General features: G+C 38.3%; 1 protein-coding gene across 1 annotated transcript in view; it reads left to right on the top strand.

Moving 5' to 3' along the window:
• Positions 1 to 14,914, top strand: part of grin3ba (glutamate receptor, ionotropic, N-methyl-D-aspartate 3Ba) — a gene marked incomplete at its 5' end in the record, with an annotated part of 49,440 nt that extends 34,526 nt beyond the window's left edge. The window contains 6 exons of the mRNA XM_081373972.1: positions 350 to 495; positions 2,406 to 2,521; positions 7,737 to 7,888; positions 11,398 to 11,562; positions 12,017 to 12,087; positions 12,813 to 14,914. Coding sequence (XP_081230098.1) covers positions 350 to 495; positions 2,406 to 2,521; positions 7,737 to 7,888; positions 11,398 to 11,562; positions 12,017 to 12,087; positions 12,813 to 13,344 — 1,182 coding nt within the window. The 3' untranslated portion in view covers positions 13,345 to 14,914. The remainder of the gene's footprint in view (positions 1 to 349; positions 496 to 2,405; positions 2,522 to 7,736; positions 7,889 to 11,397; positions 11,563 to 12,016; positions 12,088 to 12,812) is intronic.
• Between the last annotated feature and the right edge of the window lie 7,619 nt (positions 14,915 to 22,533).

Below are 22,533 nucleotides of genomic sequence, written 5' to 3'. Positions count from 1 at the left end.
TTATCGATGTTGAAAACAGTTGTTCTGCTTAACATTGTTGATGAAACCATGAAGATGTTTTGATTAACAGAACATTTGAATATTTTCAATTTGTCATATTTTTTGTTGATTGACTAAAACTGTGCTGTAGTATGTCTAAATGTGTATCCCTTAAAATGAGAGATCTTGATACTTTTAACATAATATGGTGAATGTCAATTGAAAAACAGTTTTTTACAATTGTACATGCACATGTGGAAAAAACTATACTAGTACCACGTTGCATTTTAGTACTATTTTTGGAAATGATGGGATTATGTTTTCAAACCTTTTTCACTCAGTCAGTTCACTTTTCATTGCTTTTTTCAAGCTCCATCACCCGTCTCTGGGGTTTCGCTTCGGCACAGTTCGAGAAAGCAGTGCTGAGGACTATGTGAAAAAGAGCTTTCCTGAGATGTACGAGTACATGAGGCGCTTCAACAAGCCCACCACTCCGGATGGAGTCTCTACACTCAAGTAAGTGTTTGAACCAGGAGAGAAGACACAAAACATAACATAACATAAGTTGGGCATACCAGTGGTGGAAAGTCCAATGAAAAGGTAACAGTAAGAGAAAACAAGAGAGTGGTTGTGAAATAATCAAGCTGAATTTCTGTGCAGCCTTGAATGAAAAACACTTGCAATAAAGTGTATTTAGAAAGCTATCATCATAAAGACTCGCACTCATTTATATTCTGTTAAGGCAATACAATCAAGTGGTGTTGAACAAAACAAATAAGGCTTTCAAAGGAGATGGGCATCTTGGAAAAAGCCTGAAGGGTGTTGAGCTCAGAAATGGCACAGTGCTGATGGAGACACAGCAATAGGAGGGCAACATGTCAGTTCTTACAACCTCAAAAGCTCTTGACACTCCTGTGGGTCTGCTTTGTATGACGCAGAGTTAAAATCATTTCTTTTTCATGAGGAATTATGCACACCATCCAGCTCACTTGATTTAAACCGACGGAGTCGATAGCAACAAGTGTCAGCTCTCCAGGCTTTCTGTCTGTTTTCTCGGTTTCCATTCATCCTTGAAAGAACAGACTCCAAGGAGAGAAGAGAGGCAGTCACTCTCAAGTCAAATCTAAACTTGCTGAATGAGGCTAAAGGTTCTCTTCAGAGACGAGCGTACGCTTACAGGCGTGCACAAACACACGCACACACACAGCGATTCATCCTCAGATTCAGGCTCCCACATAGTGCAGTATTTACTTTGTACTTTCTGTCTTTATGATTGATGCCAGTTTTCTTCCATGTCAGAAATCCTTCTGTTCGATTCACAGGAGACACCTTACATGGTCAGCATTTTAGAGTTGAGATCGCTGCCATAGTTGGGAGCCATCCTTTTTTAGGACAAGCATCCGGATAGATTGTTTCTTTTCTTTAAAAGACGTTGTGTAAGAGTCTTAGTTTGATCCTGCAAAATTTTCCTGCGCTTTATTTTCTGTCGCACTTGAGGTAAAATGGAGGTCAGCTGATACGCAAGCATTGCCTCACACTATTCATTGATAATTCAGCATTTCTTAAGACATAAACAACAAACAGTAAATTATATCACACTCTAGGGATTTTGTTTTTAATAAAAAAAATGGAAATATCCACATCCTCAGGTCAGAGTTGACCATACTTGAATTCCCTGACCGCATCTAAAATGCAAAAAATGTCTTTGACTATAGCTACATGAGACAGATTGTGGAGTTATTATAATATATATATATATATATATATGAAGACTTCAGATGCAAAAGCCTCTAAGTCCGTTTAAAGTTTTTGTTTAATATTAACATTTTTATCAGGCTCCTATGTATAGGTTTCTACTCAAGTACCGGCATTTCTGAATGGGCTGAGGCTGGGATTTAGTGAGTTTGAAGTCAAAGTATTTGATGAACGTATACTATGTGCGGAGAACATTCACTCAATATTATTATCTCATTTTTGACAGCGGTGGCTTTTAGAGGCTTTTGCATCGGAGGTCTTCATATATTCTTTCATTTTAGGGTGATGTAATCCATGCTGGGTTTTTGTAATTGGCTTTGTTAAGCAGTTGGCTTTATTAGGCAGTGTTATTAGTGAAAGCAGCTTGTATTTATTTCGCCACCCATATTGATAAGTTCCACTATAAACCTCTTTGTGGAGAAAATCTTTTGCAATGTACTACTCAAAAATTGTTTGAAAAAATATACACACACAGTATGCAAAATAGCACTTTCTACTCAGTAAATCTAACTAAATCCTGAAGATTTAAGCAGTTTATAGCTACAGGGTTTGGTTCGGGCTTGTTGTAATCAACTTTTAAAGTCGTTTAAAGTCAACAGTAATTAATTTGCATAAGTTTGGCTGGCGGTGTGTTTTGTTTGGCTCTGACTATCCTCCTCTGTATGTTGAAGGACAGATCCCCCTCAGCTAGATGCCTTCATCATGGATAAGGCTTTGCTGGACTATGAGGTGTCAATAGATGCAGACTGCAAACTCCTGACTGTTGGAAAACCATTTGCTATTGAAGGTAAGGACTATTGTGCCACTGAGCAAATTGCTGTCATTGAGAAGGCTAGCACCTTTGGCCATGTCACATTGAATTATATTAGCTTGCAATACAAAAGCCTGTGAGGCCACAAGGTGTTTCTAACACTTTTTACAGATACATTAGAATTCCATCCCACATTAAGACCCATCCATGAATTCACCTCAAGGCTGTTGTAATTACCCTCCAAATTGAAGCAAGTCAAGTTTGACACATGTCATTTCATAAGCGAAAGCTATTACAGGGTGTAGATGGGTTTCATGGCAGTCACCCAGGCATGTCCGCACTCCGCACCTCTCATCCGGAAGTTATCTCCTGCTGCATGCATAGGAATTTTCGCTGCTATCTGCCAAAAGCTTCCCTCACGCCTCAAAATCAAGCTTTTTATTAGATGGATGATCAAGACTAAACCATCACTATCACGTCTTCTGGCCCGAAATGGACAGCTCCGTCAGGGTCTGTAAACCCTGTAAACAGTGTGGTGCATAATCAAACCATGTAGGTGAAAGACTGGAGTCAGGTATCCAAGGTTGTCACAATAAAGAAGCGTGTTCAATAGCAAATTAGTTTTTGCTATCTATCTATCTATCTATCTATCTATCTATCTATCTATCTATCTATCTATCTATCTATCTATCTATCTATCTATCTATCTATCTATCTATCTATCTATCTATCTATCTATCTATCTATCTCTGTCTGTCTGTCTGTCTGTCTGTCTGTCTATCTATCATATGTCTGTCTGTCTATCTATCTTTCTATTTATCTCTGTCTGTCTGTCTATCTATCTATCTATCTATCTATCTATCTATCTATCTATCTATCTATCTATCTATCTATCTATCTATCTATCTATCTCTGTCTGTCTGTCTGTCTATCTATCATATGTCTGTCTGTCTATCATATGTCTGTCTGTCTGTCTGTCTATCTATCTATCTATCTATCTATCTATCTATCTATCTATCTATCTATCTATCTATCTATCTATCTATCTATCTATCTATCTATCTATCTATCTATCTATCTCTGTCTTTCTGTCTGTCTGTCTCTCTATCTATCATGTCTGTCTATCTATCTATCTATCTATCTATCTATCTATCTATCTATCTATCTATCTATCTATCTATCTATCTATCTATCTATCTATCTATCTATCTATCTATCTATCTATGTATCTATCTATCTCTGTCTGTCTGTCTGTCTATCTATCATATGTCTGTCTGTCTATCTATCATATGTCTGTCTGTCTATCTATCTATCTGTCTGTCTGTCTATCTATCATATGTCTGTCTGTCTGTCTGTCTATCTATCATATGTCTGTCTGTCTGTCTGTCTATCTATCTATCTATCTATCTATCTATCTATCTATCTATCTATCTATCTATCTATCTATCTATCTATCTATCTATCTATCTATCTATCTATCTATCTATCTATCTATCTATCTATCTCTGTCTTTCTGTCTGTCTGTCTCTATCTATCATGTCTGTCTATCTATCTATCTATCTATCTATCTATCTATCTATCTATCTATCTATCTATCTATCTATCTATCTATCTATCTATCTATCTATCTATCTATCTATCTATCTATCTATCTCTGTCTGTCTGTCTGTCTATCTATCATGTCTGTCTGTCTATCTATCATATGTCTGTCTGTCTATCTATCTATCTATCTATCTATCTATCTATCTATCTATCTATCTATCTATCTATCTATCTATCTATCTATCTATCTATCTATCTATCTATCTATCTATCTATCTATCTATCTATCTATGTCTGTCTGTCTGTCTATCTATCATATGTCTGTCTATCTATCTGTCTGTCTATGTCTGTCTGTCTGTCTGTATCTATCTATCTATCTATCTATCTATCTATCTATCTATCTATCTATCTATCTATCTATCTATCTATCTATCTATCTATCTATCTATCTATCTTTCTATTTATCTCTATCTATCTATCTATCTATCTATCTATCTATCTATCTATCTATCTATCTATCTATCTATCTATCTATATGTCTGTCTGTCTGTCTGTCTGTCTGTCTGTCTGTCTATCTATCTATCTATCTATCTATCTATCTATCTATCTATCTATGTGTCTATCTATCTATCTATCTATCTATCTATCTATCTATCTATCTATCTATCTATCTATCTATCTATCTATCTATCTATCTATCTATCTATCTATCTATCTATCTGTCTATCTGTCTATCTATGTCTATCTGTCTGTCTGTCTTTAATATTAATATAAATTGTATAGATGGATAGAAAGATAGACAGATCAAATTATATATAATTTGTAATTAGTTTAAATTGAATTTCTGTATTTTAAAATATTTATTTTAACATCTGTAAAATCTAACATTTTATTATCTGTATGTCTCTCTGTCTGTATATAATTATATTTATAGTTTTTTTTTTCTTCATATAGTTTTATTTCAATTGTTTTCCAATTCTGGTCATTATTTGGTACTGAATTATGGTACTTTTGAGGTCCCCTACAGGCATCAGTTCAATACACAGGCTTTGCTCAAATTGAATGAGCACCCTTCTGTAGAACCGTCTCTTCAGAGTGGACCATTTCCTTTTAACACTGCTGGAAAATCCCTTATTGTATTAGTTTGCACTGCACACTTTATGACTGCCTGGATCCACTCCATTAAGAATATTCCAGCAGCCCGCCGGTGCCCCCTCTTCAAAGAGTTCAACAGCACACATTTATTGGTTGTAGAGGGCTGAGTAACAAAATACAGCAGTGGAACTCAGTAGGAGAGGACAGACGTTTATCAGAATTCAAGGGATGTTGTGCCACGTGCTGAAAGGAGATTGGGGAGGGGGATTGCTTGCCAGTTGCCAGGAGTGATGTGTGGGTTGCCGGTGAGGTGAGGGCTTTGATGAAATTTGTGGATGTCAGAGTTGCGCTCGTATCTCTCCGGCTGCCTGGCTGCAGAGACGCCACAATGACAGACGGTACATTGGCACGGGTTGCCAAAGATTCATGATTGTTCCTTCTCAAGGTTCGCTGACATATCAATAATAGAAGTATCAATTCACACTAGAATGTGGATGGTCTCTTTAACAAAACCCCACAATGATCATTGGACTGGCTGTGCTGTATGTGTAAAGTTATTTATTTGTCTAGATTATCAAAACATGTTTGTCTAAAGAGTACCTTCAAAGCTTTATGCAGGAGATTTTTTACTTTTTTAATATTAACAGGATCAAGAAGTTAATGTTTTACAATAAGGTTCACTTTGTTAATGTTATTTAATGCATTACGCATCGCCTTGTAAACAGTTTGTGCACTTAAAGGTACACAATGTAACTTTTGGTCCTCTAGCAGATAAAAAACAAAACTGCATGCATTTTGCGGAAGAACATTGTTTTGGCTGTGCTTTGGCTTTACATGAGTGTGCGGATGAATAAGGTTATCCTACTGCTCAGAAAACATTCACTACTAGGCTTGAGAGATATAACCAGTTTAGATAGAAAGGATCTTAAGCTGACTAGCTGAAGATGTTACTGTAGCTATACCCATTAATAGATACAGTACTTCCTTGAAAATAAATACCAGCACAGCGCTACAACAACCATAATGAAAGAAACAATAGAAAATGTTTTACAATGAACTCTGTTCAGAGCTGCATATGGCAATTTATCTGTTCAATAAAATACCTTACTCACCTTTAAGTAATAAACGCCATCTCTGCATCACTTTTATAACATTTCAAATCCCTCAGTTCTGGCCTTCTCCGAAAAGCCAAGCCAATCTTGATTCTCGTTTTATTACAAGCTCTGTCGCATTCTCTTTTTGCCAGCAGACTCTCCTCTGTTTGGCTAAAAAAAAAAAAAAGTGTTTCCCCGAAGGTTCAAGATTTAGCTGCTCCATGTACTTAAAAAACTCATATAAATGAAATAAAAGGCCACTTACAGTAAGCTTACTCAAAGTGTACTTTCATGTCATGCTTTAAAGAAGTACACTTATTTTTATGTGATGACTAAAATATCATGATTGTTCCTTCTCAAGCCTCTCTGACAATGAGTAATAGAGGTATCAGTTCACTCTAGAATGTGAATGTGTTCTCTTTAAAGCCACACCGTGTAACTTTTCAACCTTCATAATATATTTCCAAGACCCTTGTGATGGTACATCGACTTACAATAGGTTGAATGACACGTCTGCCATAGCCTGACGGGGTCTGTATCGCTTTTACTGGCACTATGTAACTTCGGGGTTCGGGTAGTAACCAGAGCACAAAAATAACTACAAAATTCGACTGCTTTACCAGCGTTTGTTTTCGGCTTTCGTGCATATGTTTTTGTCATGGGGGCTGTTGTGTTTAGACCTGGCCACTTCATGTGTTTTCTCAGATCGGATAGCTATCTGATCGTGAAAAGACCAGGTGTAAATGTCCTCCGAAACGCATTCAAGACGGATTTGAATCCAATCGCTCAAACCACTTCAGGAGGAGGTCTGAGACGCATTCCAGACGGAACTGAACAAGTGTAAATGCATCTGGTTGTTGAAACCACATATGTAAATTGTACTCCTCCCAAAAATGCTAAAAAATAAATAATAAAAAAAAAAACGTGTGAGAGCGTGTTATAGGCTATATGTTATTGCCAGATATGACGACGCGCTGGAACACGCATCACCGCAGATGAGAGCATCAATTCATCAAGCCAACGTGCAAACTATCGCAAATCAAAGTGAAAGTAAGTCGCAGATGCTTAACACACAATCATCATCATCATTAAAAGTAAAGAAATGAAATGATCTTACCAGGGCTGTTGCTGCTGCTCTCTCTTATTGTGGTCTTTGATTTTGAAATTTTAGCTGATGATCAATAAAATGCAGCTCATATCTGTTGCTTTCGGTGACGTGCACTCCATTAAATCTGCATATAGCGCGAGAATTGAAGATCGGATTTAAATCCGTTTCGCAAAAACACATTTGTGACCAGGTGTAAATAGAATCGTTTTGATAAATCTGATAGCTATCCGATCTGAGAAAACGCACGAAGTGGCCAGTAAGTATTTACGACAGTGCAAGTATTCCACAGCGACTCTAGGGGTCGCTGTTTGACAAAACACAATTTCTCCACAGTGTGCCTTTAACAAAATCCTGCTGAGCTGAGCTGAGCTGTATGTGTAAATTGTTGTTTTGATATTCTTTGTCCTCTCAGGTTACGGGATTGGGCTACCACAGAACTCTCCTCTCACCCGAAACGTGTCTGAATACGTCAGCCGCTACAAGTCTGACGGTTACATGGACATGCTGCACGACAAGTGGTATAAAGTGGTTCCCTGTGGGAAGAGGGTTTTTGCTGTGACAGAGGTGAGCCATCAAAAAAGAAAGGCTGAGAGTGTGCGGTACAGTATATGTGTGCGTGTCTGTTCTTGTTTCAAGCCCTTCTGCCCTTGACCAAGTTCCTCTATGAATTCGACAGGCTCTTGAAAAATCCTTTTGTTTGGAATTACTGTCTCCTGCAGTTTTATAGCCGTTCTGTCAGAGCGACGCCGGACCACCACAATCCATTTTCATTCCCAAGGGCTCCACGTCAGCCGTACCGCCCCACACACCTGAGGCTCTGAGTAGCAGCAGCCAGCGCACTCCATCAATGGAGTCTCAGTCAATAACCTCCCAGGAGTTGTAGCACTCCTGTAAGACATTGTCTTGTACAGTTGGCTTCATTACCTAGCTGTGGTTATGAATGGGGAACTTCATGAGCACAAGCAATGACATTTGTTTTCGGCCCCTGTGCCAGCTGGAACTCATCTCACGCTCTCACTGGAGCCAAGCTGTCCTGTCACCACAGACACAATGTTGTAAAACCACTACTTTGCTGTGCAATAAATTCTGCAAACAGGCGTAAAGGATCGACTGTAGGGTCCTCACAATCAGTTGTCCTCTTTGAATGTTTATTCTAGAGCTGTTTATAGAAGCAGTTTCAGATGCAAAAAGCAGCATTTTATTTCCTCAACGTAATGCCAGATACAAAGATGCGGGGATGAAAGCGATGGGGAATATAAAGCAACAGTCCAACATTAAGTGCTGCATCTGGCATGTTCTCAAAATAAATGAATAATTCAATTATGAATTAAAAAAATGCCAGTATTTGTACCTAAATAATATTTGTTGTTCATATTTGAAACACTACTTCTGTATTTGGGCCAACAGTGTATAAAGCCAAAGACAAATAAATATTTTTGTCTAAAAGAGTAACTTCAAAGCTTTATGTGGGAGTATTGTTACTTTTTAATATTAGCAGGACTATTGGTATTTCATTTTTTTTAAAGCATTAAAGCATAAAAAAAACATTTGCCAGCCACCGCAAGCATCTTTGATCATTTTCACTAAATTTACATGGCCCCCAGAATATTTTGTTGTATAAATATCTGAAGATGTAATACAGCAATAGAAAGAAAAGAGCCTCTGCTTTAAAAAGAAAAAAAAACCAAAACATTTTATTCATGCATTCTTTATTTATCAACACTTGAATGTGAAAAAAAAAAAGCAACACTTTGAACAAAAAACTGAGAAAATCTCATTATACACCATGGTGGGGAAGAATTGTTTCATAAATGATGGAAAATTCCATCAATTGCAGGGAAAGAGTTAATGGATTAGTTATCCCCTTGTGAAAAATGGCCTTGCAGATAGTATATTAATAAATAAAAGACCATTTAAGTTTGCTTAAGAAACATAGTCATGAAAGTGTTGTAGACTCATCTTTAAGAAGTGCACTTTTCTAATAATGTCAAATTCATTTTACTTTAAAGTATATTTTAAATCATTATGTTGTAATAATATTTTGTCATGCTTTAAAGTACTATATTTTGATGTGTTGACTAACATACTGTACTATAGCATGTGTAGAGTTGGCTACTTGATTATAATTTTATTTGTAGCATGCTATCCAATATTACATTTAAGGCTAATATATTTTAAATGTACTAAATTACAGATTCATCATTACAGTTTGTAATTACAAATATATTTACATGCATGACATACACGTTTCAATAGAAATTAAGTTAAAGTATATTTTAGTTTACCATAAATGCTTGTCGGTAGTTCAGCAGTACACTTTAACCAGACAATAGAAGTAATTACATATAAGGATGTACTGGAGTCCTACTTAAATGGGTAAAAAAACTCTGAAGTTTATCTAATTGCATTTAATATAAATTTAGACTATTATACATTTTCGTTTTACATTGTTCACACGTAATTATATTCTTTTAAAATGTATTATTTCTGTTATTAGAACTCTTTTGAGTTTTAACATTAAAATTAAATCCATAATTAATCTTAAAAGATAGATGGATGGATGGATAGATAGAAACATACTGTACCCTATAATATACAGTATTAACTAAAACATACTATACCCTATAATGATAATACTAAAAACCAATACACAAACAAAATTAAATAAAGCATGCACCACCCTATTTTAATAATACTTAAGACATAGGTAAATAAAATATAAAAATAAATAAATAAATAAATATAAATCAGACATCAGAATCAGTTATTACACATTAAAGAGCCTAACAGCAGCAGGCAGGAACGACTTACAGTGCCGTTCAGTTTTACATTTTGGTGGAATCACCCTGTCACTGAATGTGCTCTGCCGAAACACCTCCAAGGCATGTAGTGGGTGCATATCATTCTTCATGATATTGTTTATTTTTCTCAACATCCTCACCTCCTCCACTTGCTCAACCCAGCCCTGTGTGATGCCAATGATGGAGCTTGCCTTTTTAATCAGTTTATTTTAGTCTATTCCTGTCAGATGTGTGTGCGCCCACCCCCCAGCACACCAAAGAAGAGAGCACTAGCCACAACAGTCTTAGAGAAGATGCACAGCAGAGGATGGCAACTCTTAAAAGATAAAATAGAATCGTATTGTATACCGTTACCGCATTATTTTAATGAAATCAGAGCAGCCAACATGAAGTGCAGTGAGCACTTCATCTGGTCAGTGGCACTGGCACGTCTGCATGTACGCATGTGCATTTAGCCACTATCCCATTCTGTAACACTCTCTTGGGAACTGACATCATGATAAAGGGCTGGAGCCAATCCTGTTATGTGCAGAGAATGAACACACTCACAACAGAGGTAGCAGGACTGTGATGCACTAAACATGGGACTGCAGTCTCTCTGTGTGTGCAATGTTAGATGACCAATGAGTGTCTCATTTTGCATGCATGCTCCACACATATGAGGGACAGGAAGTGGAATATTTTCCCCTTTTAATCTACACCAAATCCGCATGACTTTAATTTCAATTATAACAACAATATTTTATAAAATTGTGATTAGTTCTCTAGTCAGCAGGACTCCTCCCTCCTGATCAAAGCCATTGCAGGGGAATGATGGATTCCTTTGTGTATGTTGGGGCTTCCAACACCCGAGGGGGGAAATAATGATGGGACAGGAACAGGGAGGTCTATAATAAACCCGAAGAGAGCAAACCGCTAGGATTCACATTTAATTAAAAAAAAGAGCACTGGTAAAGCATCTACTGTAATATGAAATTAAATATTGGTGATTCATACCGTATGAATCACATATTAATTTTTTAGTCGCAAAAAAAGAAAAGGAATTTCAGCAGAAACTACATATACATATATAAAATCACCAGTTTTACAGAATCCTTTGATTGCAGGTGGACTTTCTGCTATTCTTTTTGCTGATGTTACGTGTGGATTTTATTTTCAAAAAATAATAAAACATCTGGGGGAAATGTGCAGTCATCATCAGAACTGCAATATACTGTGATACTTTCTTCTGTGCTTGTGTGTTTTTATTTCTTGTTGTGTATGTGTGCGCAGACTCTGCAGATGGGTATCCAGCATTTCTCGGGGCTCTTTGTGCTGTTGTGTGTGGGGGTTGCAGGTGCTTTACTCACTCTGCTGGGGGAACACACTTTCTTCAGATTCATTCTGCCTCACCTCCGCCGCCAGCAGAGATTCAAATACTGGCTCCACACCAGTCAGGTGAGTGTGTGCCACCATATGCTACAACTCATTTTCTACAAGTAGAGTTTAAAAACCTTGCTGAATACGAACTAATACTCACCAAAAGTAGTGCCTTTACTTACACATAACCAAAGTTATTTTTTAGTAATTCATATATATATATATATATATATATATATATATATATATATATATATATATGAATTAATATATGTGACCCTGGACCACAAAACACAAAAATAATCTTTTGACATACCCTAATATATATATATATATATATATATAAATGCTCTTATCCAAGTTACAAGGCATGTTCCTTTCATAAAAAGAGGGCATCTGCTCCCTCTAGTGTTGGGAAGCTGAAAGCACAAGTCTGTAGCCTATGTAGTAGGCATATTGTATTTGATTATATACAGTGTATACCGTATACTTAATTTAGTATTGTTCAGTGGCCTTTTTGTTATTTATACAGAAAATCCACCGTGCATTAAATATGGGTTGTGATGATGAGAGGAAATCAGAGGTTGAGAGCAGTGACAGATGGTAAGTTATGATTATTGCGTAACAAATTACCACACTTTCTTAAAAGCGCCATTAAATGTAGTAATTCTCCTCACTGAAATTTACACCAGAACTTGTTAATTACAGCAATTTATTATATGGCTCGCTGGAATTCTGGAATGGGCCAATTCTGATTGGCTAGTTAGAGGTCAAATATTTTTGTATAATGACCACTTAACTGTATAATTGTTCATTGCTCCAGGCAACCAATTTCCAGCATATGTAGCTGTGCTAGTTTTATGTCTCTCAGATCATTCAATGGACTTTTTCTAATTACATTATAACATTATTGTATTCATGACCATTTATATATTTATTTATTTGGTACGTAGCCATTTAATAAGTTGAATAATGTACAGTTAGGCAGTCATAATAGGTTACCTAATCGCCCTTTATTTTGCAGTAATGACCAGTTGACTGTACACTATCATTTGCATATTGTTTGTGTGTAAGAAAATAGTATTGCCTTTGAGCTTTGAACTAATGTGTGCAATTAGTGTTATTTATGTTAAAAAAATACCCATAAAAAAGAAATTAGAAAACAAAGGACAAAAATCTATATTGGCCTCTCCAGTAAAAGTAGTGGATACTGTTTCATTAACAGGATATTGAAGAGGCTCCGTGTTTCGATTGATTGTGGGGTCTGTTTGTGATGAGCTGTGCCCCTGCATCTTGTAAAACTGATTGCCGCTGTGTTTTCCTCTCAGTCCCACCTTGTGCTTGTCAGAGAACTGTAATATCCACCGCCTGCCACCCTCCACTTCTTCTCCTCCGCCCTCCACCTCCTCCACTTCCCCTTCCACTTCTACAACCAAGTGGAACAATCAGAGTGTCAAGGCTGGTCGAGAGGCCAAAGAACATAACAAGCATGTCCACTTTAACTTGGAGACTCTCAACAGCTACCAGCTCCAAGCTCCACCCCCTGGGCCAGAAAGGGGCCGGAGGGGTTTGGTGGGAAGCCCGCCTACCCAGTTGTGTTCCAATGGCGGACCTAATCTCAGTCTTAGCCTGGTGCTCTCACCCCCGGCCTGCTCGGGACAGTCAACGCCGTGGGAAGAGGAGCTGCGGGAGCTGCAAGGGAGGATCGAGGAGTTTCGCGGCCAACTCAGGGCCGCCCTTGCCAGGCGAGCCGAGCTCCAGCGGACCCTGGTCAGACAACGGCTCGATCAATCCCAAACAAGCTCGGCATCTAATCCCACCACCAACACCCTGACCAAAGACGTCAACAGGGGGAGGTGATGTACGCTGTGTCCGGACACTCACAAAGGCAGTGGATATGAGGGGATAAGGGACATCCTCTCATCTGAGAAGTCGTGCTGTGCAATGTTCTGCCTTCTCCTTTCTCAATGACTGCTGGAGTGCTGTAGTGATGGATGAAACACACTGTGATGGAGATTCAGCTTGTAATCCTGCAGTTTGGCTGACTTCCAGCTTCAGAGAGAAAGCATTTGTGTGTGTGTGTGTGTGTGTGTGTGTGTGTGTGTGTGTGTGTGTGTGTGTGTGTGTGTGTGTGTGTGTGTGTGTGTGTGTGTGTGTGTGTGTGTGTGTGTGTGTGTGTGTGTGTTTAAAGCCAGACAACTGGACAGAGAACAGACATTTAATGCACCATTAAATATTCGCTGGCCATGGTGAATATTTGCACCCACAGACGTCCAGCATGAAAATAGATTCTTTTTGTAAATAATTCAATGGGATTATTTAGTGGGATAAGCACCAATGGATCTAGTCTCAGTCTCGGACGGCAGGCCCATGGACCACCCACAGTCCGCTCAGTGACCGGCTGATGCTTATTGCACACAAAAATAACATCTCTAGTTCTGATAAAGGCACATAGATTTTTCTTTTTTTACAGTCCAACCTGTTAATGTTAAGACTAAGAGTTGATACAATGAGGAAGAACTAATCCCTGGATTTGACAAAGTTTGCAAGGTTAATAACATCAGGGTTTGGCTTGAGCAAATTAGTAGCAAGTTAACTATATATCCATGAGCAGAACTACATTCAGCTTTGTTTTATGAATTATGTCCATGATAGAACTTCAGACAGAAATTCAGATTACAATCACATTTTATGCCGCCATTGATGGAAACAGTCAGAATTAGTGCACCTATTTGATTTAATTTTATGGAGTACCACACGTGACATTCGGCAGAATGGCCATGAATTAACAATTCGTTCCCACAAATTCTGATGTTTTATTTAGTTTTCATTAATTCGTTGCGACACTTGTACTAATAAGTTCCCTCTTTTTACTTAAATTGTGGCCATGTTGTAAAAATGTGTTCTCTCATTTCATAAAAACAGGCAAATTAATTAATACAACGTAGCTATGATTTAACTAAAACAAGCAAACTAATTAATAAGTCATGGCCATAATATCTTGGGGTCTTTTCCCCTCTGCATGCCATGAGCAGAGCCCCATACATTTTTCAGTCTTTTATTATATTATTATGATATTATCCATTTCAGATCATCCAAGCCCTAAAGGGCACATATAAAACAAACGTGGTTGGTCAGTTTACATGTCAATCAGGCGGCCTCTTCTTGTCTGAGTGGGCGGTTCTTGGCCAAAATAAGATGCCATGGACCAAACTTTAAATTTTGATTAAGCCACTACTTGTCTTGCTGTGGTGTATTTTTTCCACTTATAATGTTTGAATAAATATATTGTTTGCTTGTGTGTGTTAATGGTGATAAAGATTCTGTTTGAGATGTTTTACCATCAAATGTCACTGGCCTCTGATATATAATCTAAATGTTATAAAGTCTGAAAGAGTTATTGCATTTACTATTATTAATAAACACATTTTCAAGTAATCTTTTATGAGTGAAAGTTTCACTTTTAGCAATTGTTTTTTTGAAAGTCCCTCAACGTTGTGTTAAAATCTGCTCAAACTATTTTGGGTGGTTATTATTTCTGCCAGAGATATGAGACTGTCGCTTTGGTTGATTCAATAGCAAATGCTTAAAATCAATGATTACTAAACAATGATGATTAACAGCCTGGGCTGCGTTTCCCAAAAGCATCTTCTTAAGCCTAAATTTATCATAGAGACAATTGGTGGCAATTGTTCCACGATCAACTTGTGACGCTTTCGAGAAACGCAACCCTGGTTGTAGCAGTCAAATTATTCCACTATTACGAGATGATAGTGTTCTCGCATTCATTTTCAGGGCGAACTTCAAAGTGAGTTTTTAGAGCAAACTGTCTGAGGGAGACTGTCAGGGGACTGTCTAAGGAAGACTGTCAGACGATCAGTTTCCATTGGGAGACTGATGAACAATGGCGTCATTATATTGAGTTGTTTTCATTTCATAGAGAGAGAGCATGCTTGGCTGAGCATTAAGTGTTTGATAAAATAGTGTTAACATTTAACTGTCTTTACTAGTATTGGAGCTCAGTTTGTTTGAGGTAAAATTCTTTGTTTTAATTAATGTAAAATAACTATGGTTAGAAGGCAAAACGAGGAATAGCAGTCTTTACCAATCAAAACACTTCAGAATCAGTAGTTAATTATTAACATGTTTAATTATTGTGTGGAATTTGTATTTTACTAAAAACAACTTAAATACTTTTGAGACATTTTGAGTACTCAATGAACTATATTTACATTACATATTTACATTGACATTACTTAAGTACTTTTAAAAATGAGTACTTGTGTACTTTTACTTAAGTAAAAATTGGTCTTTACAACTTTTACTTGTAACAGAATAATATCTGACCAGTAGAATCTGTAGGCTACTTTCACTCAAGTAAGGAAGTTATGTACTTTGTCCACCTCTGGCTTCAAACCCAATTAAATACCTGATCCAGCTCATCAAGTCCATCAGGCTTATTTAAAACTACAGGTATGGTTGGAAGTTGGAACTGAACTCTGTAGGGCTGTAGCCCTCTAGGAATTGAGTTTTGTACCCTTGATGTATGAGTTCTAGATCTGATATAGGGCAATTTGTTCAGCAGAGTGATATAATCTTTGTTATGATTGCATCATCCATGACCTCTAGGAATAACATGATGCAATTCATATAATGTATGACGAGGATTGCATCATTCATTGTTTTGCCTAAAAAGCAAGTACTGTCTGATAACTGTCTGGTTCATCTTCTCCCGACTTACAGGCAGACATTTTAATCTGCCAAGCCTGTAATAAAGACTATAAAAAGATGGACCAACGAAGCGGAGGGGAATACAGAAGTCAAGGAAAGCACCAGGCTCAGACGGTGTGTCACCTGCCTGCCCCCCTGTTACTCTTAGCTTCTGACCAAGGCTGTATCTCAATACTAGTTTTACTTGATCTTAGTGCTGCGTTCGATACTATAGATCACACAATACTCTTAGATCGGCTACAAAACTATACCGGTGTTCAAGGACAAGCATTAAGCTGGTTCAGATCATACCTATCTGACCGCTACCATTTTGTCTATTTAAACGGAGAAAAATCGATCATAACTCCAGTAAACTATGGAGTGCCGCAAGGATCTGTGTTAGGCCCTCTATTATTCTCAATATATATGCTGCCACTTGGAAATATTATAAGGAAACATGGAATTAGTTTCCATTGTTATGCTGATGACACTCAACTATATATTTCATCACGGCCGGATGAAAACGCTAAATTATCCAAATTGACAGAGTGTGTTAAAGATATAAAAGATTGGATGACGCACAATTTTCTTTTATTAAATCCAGATAAGACAGAGGTAATACTTATCGGTTTAAAAAACCGCCCACAAAACCTCCTTCAATACAACTTTAACATAGTAGGGTGTCCTGTTACTTTATCCTCTACAGTAAAAGACCTGGGTGTTATATTAGATTGTAACTTGTCTTTTGAAAATCATATTTCATATGTTACAAAAACAGCCTTTTTTCACCTTAGAAATATTGCTAAATTACGTAACATGCTATCTGTTTCTGATGCAGAAAAGCTAGTTCATGCATTCATGACCTCGAGACTAGATTACTGTAATGCTTTATTAGCTGGTTGTCCTGCATCCTCAATAAACAAGCTACAGTTAGTCCAAAATGCCGCCGCTAGAGTTCTTACTAGATCAAGAAAGTTTGACCATATAACACCAATTTTATCATCACTACATTGGTTACCTATAAAGTTCCGTATTAATTACAAGGTATTGCTACTGACTTATAAAGCCCTAAACGGCTTAGCTCCAGTTTATTTAACGGATCTTCTATCGCCCTATAATCCATCGCGCTCTTTAAGATCACTAAATTCGAGGCTTCTGGTCATACCTAGGATATCCAGATCCACCAAAGGAGGGAGAGCATTTTCACATTTAGCACCAAAACTCTGGAATAGCCTTCCTGATACTGTTCGTTGCTCAGATTCGCTCTCCCAGTTTAAAACTAGATTAAAGACGCATCTCTTCAGCCAGGCATTCATATAATATTTTAATCTTACAGTTAAATCCGGTCTCTACTTCATAAACGCCAGAGGAGAACTGGCCCCCGACTGAGCCTGGGTTCTCCCAAGGTTTTTTTTTCTCCATTAGGTCACCTAATGGAGTTTTTCGGTTCCTTGCCACTGTTGCCTTTGGCTTGCTCAGTTGGGGATACTTAATTTGATTAATCGATTCAACAGTGCTATTGATCTGCATTACCAAACGTGGATGTTTTACACCAGAAACATACACTGATGTACTATTTTATTTAATACTGTGAAGCTGCTTTGATACAATCTGTATTGTGAAAAGCGCTATATAAATAAAGTTGACTTGACTTGACTGTGCTCTTTAAGGACCTGAAGTGGGACAATCACATTGACTCCATTGTGAAAAAGGCCCAGCAGAGGTTGTACTTCCTTCACCAGCTGAGGAAGATCAACTTGCCACAGGCGCTGTTGATGCAGTTCTACACAGCCGTCATTCAGTCTGTCCTCTGCACTTCAATAACTGCTGGTTTGGCTCAGCTACAAAATCAGACATCAGAAGACTACAGAGGACGGTTCAGACTGCTAAGAGGATTGTTGGTGCTCCTCTGCCCACCCTCCAAGAACTGTATACATCCAGAGTGAGAAAAAGGGCTCAGAAAATCACCCTGGATCCCTCACATCCAAGCCACCTTTTCTTTGAACATTTGGCACCGGTGCTACAGAGCAGCGAGCACCAGAACAGCCAGGCACAAGAAAAGTTTCTTCCCCCAGGCAATCTGCCTCATGAACAGTTAAATGTTCTCCCCACTGTGCAAAGATCAATATCACTTATATTTATATGACAATGCCCTGCCTCTTCTTATTCCATTCCCTGTTAATTCTATTATAATCTGTTTGTATATATATATATATACTGTTCACATATATCTTTATTTTTATTTTATTATCCGTGTACTGGAAGCTTGTTCTGTCACCAAAACAAATTCCTTACCAAACATACTTGGCAATAAAGCTCTTTCTGACTCTGCTTCTGTCCAAACCCAGTCATAGATTTATTCATAGATCCAGTCAAAGATGTATTTGAGTTATTTCTGGTTTAAATTGAGAACCCCTCCCATTATTATTCACTCCCATTCCCAAGTATACACTGACCCAATACCATATCTTGAAAACTAGAGCAAATCAACAATTTTAAGCATAATCTTCATTCTCAGTGACCCAAAATTAGTAAAGTTTGACAACATTTATTGCAGAAGCATTTTGGCTGTGCAGTCATTGCTTGTCATTCTCATGAGCATCATGCTTTAGCCCTTAGCTGTAGTGCCACCCTGGTGCTACAGTTTACACAACATGACCTGAAAGAGAGAGCTGCCATATGTCGATGATTCAAACCTCACACAGCCTGACACCGAATGCTTTCAGGAGAAAAATCTGTCTGTAAAAAACTGTAGTTGCTAGCTCAAATCTCAATATACCGCTCTTAATAATAATAAGAAAAACATTGCCAGGTCACTTCAAAACGGTTGCTTTAAGTATGCAAGTGGGTGTGATTATTAAATAATTTAACTTGTGAATGTAAATATAGAATTTAAAATATATGTGGTTTTTGTGATGTTTTTGGGTTAATTCATTCTTGCCTGTTGCCACTGGAGAGCGCTCCAGGTTGCATGTTGTTTGGCTGACGATGCTAAAATGTAATAAAACGAAGAACAAGTTGTTTTCCCTATACTCACAGTGTTGCGTCAGTTCCTACAAGAAAATATATATAATCAGTATTATACTAGCATATTGATGCAGACATATTATAAATTGGCGACGAGCACAAAGTTCCCACTGCCATTATCAAGCTGGAGATAAAGTGCACAGAATGGACGCAATCATCCTTTGGATGAGACGTTAAACCGAGGTCCTGACTCTTTGTGGTCATTAAAAATCCCAGGATGTCCTTCGGAAAAAGAGTAGGTGTGTAACCCCGGCATCCTGGCCAAATTAGCTCCTTTGGCCTCTGTCCATCATGGCCTCCTAATCATCCCCATATACTGATTGGCTTCTGTCTTCTCTCCACCAATAAGCTGGTGTGTAGTGGGCGTTCTTGCTCAATATGGCTGCCGTCGCATCATCCAGGTGGATGCTGCACATTGGTGGTGGTTGAGGAGATTCCCCCTTCTATGTAAAGCGCTTTGAGTACCCAGAAAAGCGCTATATAAATGTAACAAATTATTATTATTATTATAATCATCGGACATGTCGAAGCATTCGACGAAGCGAGGGAACAATGCTCCATGTATGTAGAACGATTTGAGCATTTTGTGGAGGCTAATGACATCAGTGAGGAGAAAAGAGTCTCAGTATTTCTCAGTGTGGTGGGGGCAGCAACGTACGGACTCTTACGCAGTCTCATTGCGCCAGTTAAGCCTGGGACTATAAAGTATGACGAAATTGTGAGCACACTGCAAACACATTTTACCCCCAAGCCAATTGTGATCGCAGAGAGATTCCGATTTCACAAACGATATCAAGCTGAGGGGGAAAGTATCGCTCAATATGTGGCTGTGTTAAAGAGATTAGTGGAGCACTGTGAGTTTGGCGATAATTTGAGTGACGCGCTGGGGACAGATTTGTGTGCGGTTTGAGTAGCGAGTCGATACAAAGGAAGTTATTGACAGAAACGGCTCTCACGTACCAAAAGGCTGTGGACATAGCAATGTCAATGGAAGCTGTGTCTAGGGAGTCACAGCACGTGAGTAACTCACTGAAAGTTAATGCAATGTCCCTGTCATCAGCGTCGTCCAGAGAGAAATGTTACCGGTATGGGAAGTCCAACCACATTGAAAGTGAGTGTTTCTATACGGAACAACAGTGTCACAATTGTGGCAGGAGAGATGACATTTCACGGATATGTAAAAGTAAGAAAATGAGTGACAAAGGACCCAAAACATCAGTCAAGGTGAAATTCATGAAAAAAAAAAGGATCAGATGAAGAAAAGACGAATTCATAAGGTGGATGTTAATGCGGAAAGAAGTGATCATGACACAACCTTAGATACTGATGCTGAGTTGACACTGCACAAAGTGACAGCAGTACTTGATGATACTTCACGAGTGAGTAAAATGCAAAAATCAAGTTCAATATCATCAGTGATAAAAGTGAAACCTAAAATTGAAGGCCTGCCAAAAGACATGGAAGTGGATACGGGAGCAGCGGTCTCTCTCATTTCAAGTGAAATGTACAGAGCTAAACTGAGCCATATTCTATTGCGTCACACAAGTATTGTACTTAAGACATACACGGGCGAAGTGATTTCTCTAGAGGGTGTCATCAAAGTGCGTGTGAAGATGAACGAACAAAGCGATCGGATTTTTGGAGATTTCAAAATAACCGTAAACCCAGCCCTTTGCCTGGAACATTATCCGTTACCACAGATTGAGGACTTATTTGCTTCACTGGCCGGAGGGCAGCAGTTTAGCAAGCTAGATCTCTCACATGCTTACCTGCAAGTGCCAGTTAATGAGAACTCCCGGAAATACCTTACAATAACAACTCATAAGGGCATGTTTTCGTATAATAGATTACCTTTTGGAATAACATCGGCACCATCCATATTCCAAAGAGTAATGGAGCAAGTACTTCGGGGGCTACCATACATCAATTGTTTCCTGGACGATATCCTGGTCACAGGAAAAGATGATGGTCATCACCTGACAAATCTGGAGACGGTACTTAGTCGACTGGAGAAGTTTGGCCTTCACGTGAAACCAGGAAAAAGTGAGTTTTTCAAGAGCTCACTGGAATATCTGGGACATGTGATTGACGCAGCAGGGCTCCACAAGTCCCCAGACAAGCTGCATGCTATTGCAGAGGCGCCAGCTCCAGTTAATGTTAGCCAGCTTGGATCGTTCCTGGGACTGATAAATTATTATGCAAGATTTGTTCCAAGCCTGGCTACAATTCTTCATCCATTAAATGCAATGTTGCATAAGGACATTAAATGGAACTGGTCTCTGGACAGCGAGGAATCTTTCCAGGAGGCCAAAGCTCAGTTGCTGACACCAAGTGTACTCACCCACTATGATCAAAGACTCCCACTTAGCTTGTGATGCTTCACCCTACGGGGTAGGAGCTGTGCTTTCCCATGTGATGTCTGACGGTCAGGAGAGGCCGATAGCGTTCACATCTCGAACTTAAAGCAAGTCTAAGCAAAACTATGCGCAGTTAGAACGGGAAGCGCTAGGAATTATTTTTTTGATTCAGGAAATTGCATACTTACCTTTACGGATGCCATTTTATTTTATTGACAGACCACCGTCCACTTACTACCATCCTCAGCCCTAGTAAAGCCACTCCATCCATGGCTGCCGCGAGACTTTAGAGGTGAGACTTTTGAGGTATAAAATGTTTAAGGTTTGGGTAGTTCAAAGAGAAAGAAAAAAATACTGTATGAAATGTCATGAATTGTGTTGTATACCTCATAACTGAGTTTACATTCATTTGGAGTGACACCAATGTTCAGTTACATTATAAAATTATCACGTTATTGCCATTCTTAAAGTTGAATTCCCTGTGTTTCTATAAGTTTGGATATATGAAAATTTGATTAAGAGGGGAGAAACTGTGATGTTTTTGGGTAAATTCATTCTTGCCTGTTGTCACTGGAGGGCGCTCCAGGTTGCATGCTGTTTAGTTGATGCTAAAAAGTAATAAAACGAAGAACAAGTTGTTTTCCCAAGGGGGTAATCCATCAGCTGGAAACTGAAGCTTCCCCGGGGCCACCATTGATTAGCAGACCATCACCTGCTGTTAGCATTCCCTTGACTCCCATTCATTTTGGCATCACTTTGACAGAGAATAACTTTACATCTGAGGCGTTCAAAGACTCCATTTGTCCATTATTTATTTCTAAAGAAACACGAAAATGTATAAAAGGCTCCATTACCTTGTATCTTTATGGTCCCGTAGAAGCAGTTTTTGTAAAAATAGGCTAATGATTGCGTCAAAACCACACGACTCTCTGTCGCACAGTAGAGTGATTACCGT

Source organism: Scardinius erythrophthalmus, assembly GCF_964197995.2.
Source record: "Scardinius erythrophthalmus genome assembly, chromosome: 9".
NCBI lineage: Eukaryota > Metazoa > Chordata > Actinopteri > Cypriniformes > Leuciscidae > Scardinius > Scardinius erythrophthalmus.
The sequence above is the reverse complement of the archived record's forward strand: the minus strand, read 5'-3'. Positions and strand labels throughout refer to the sequence as shown.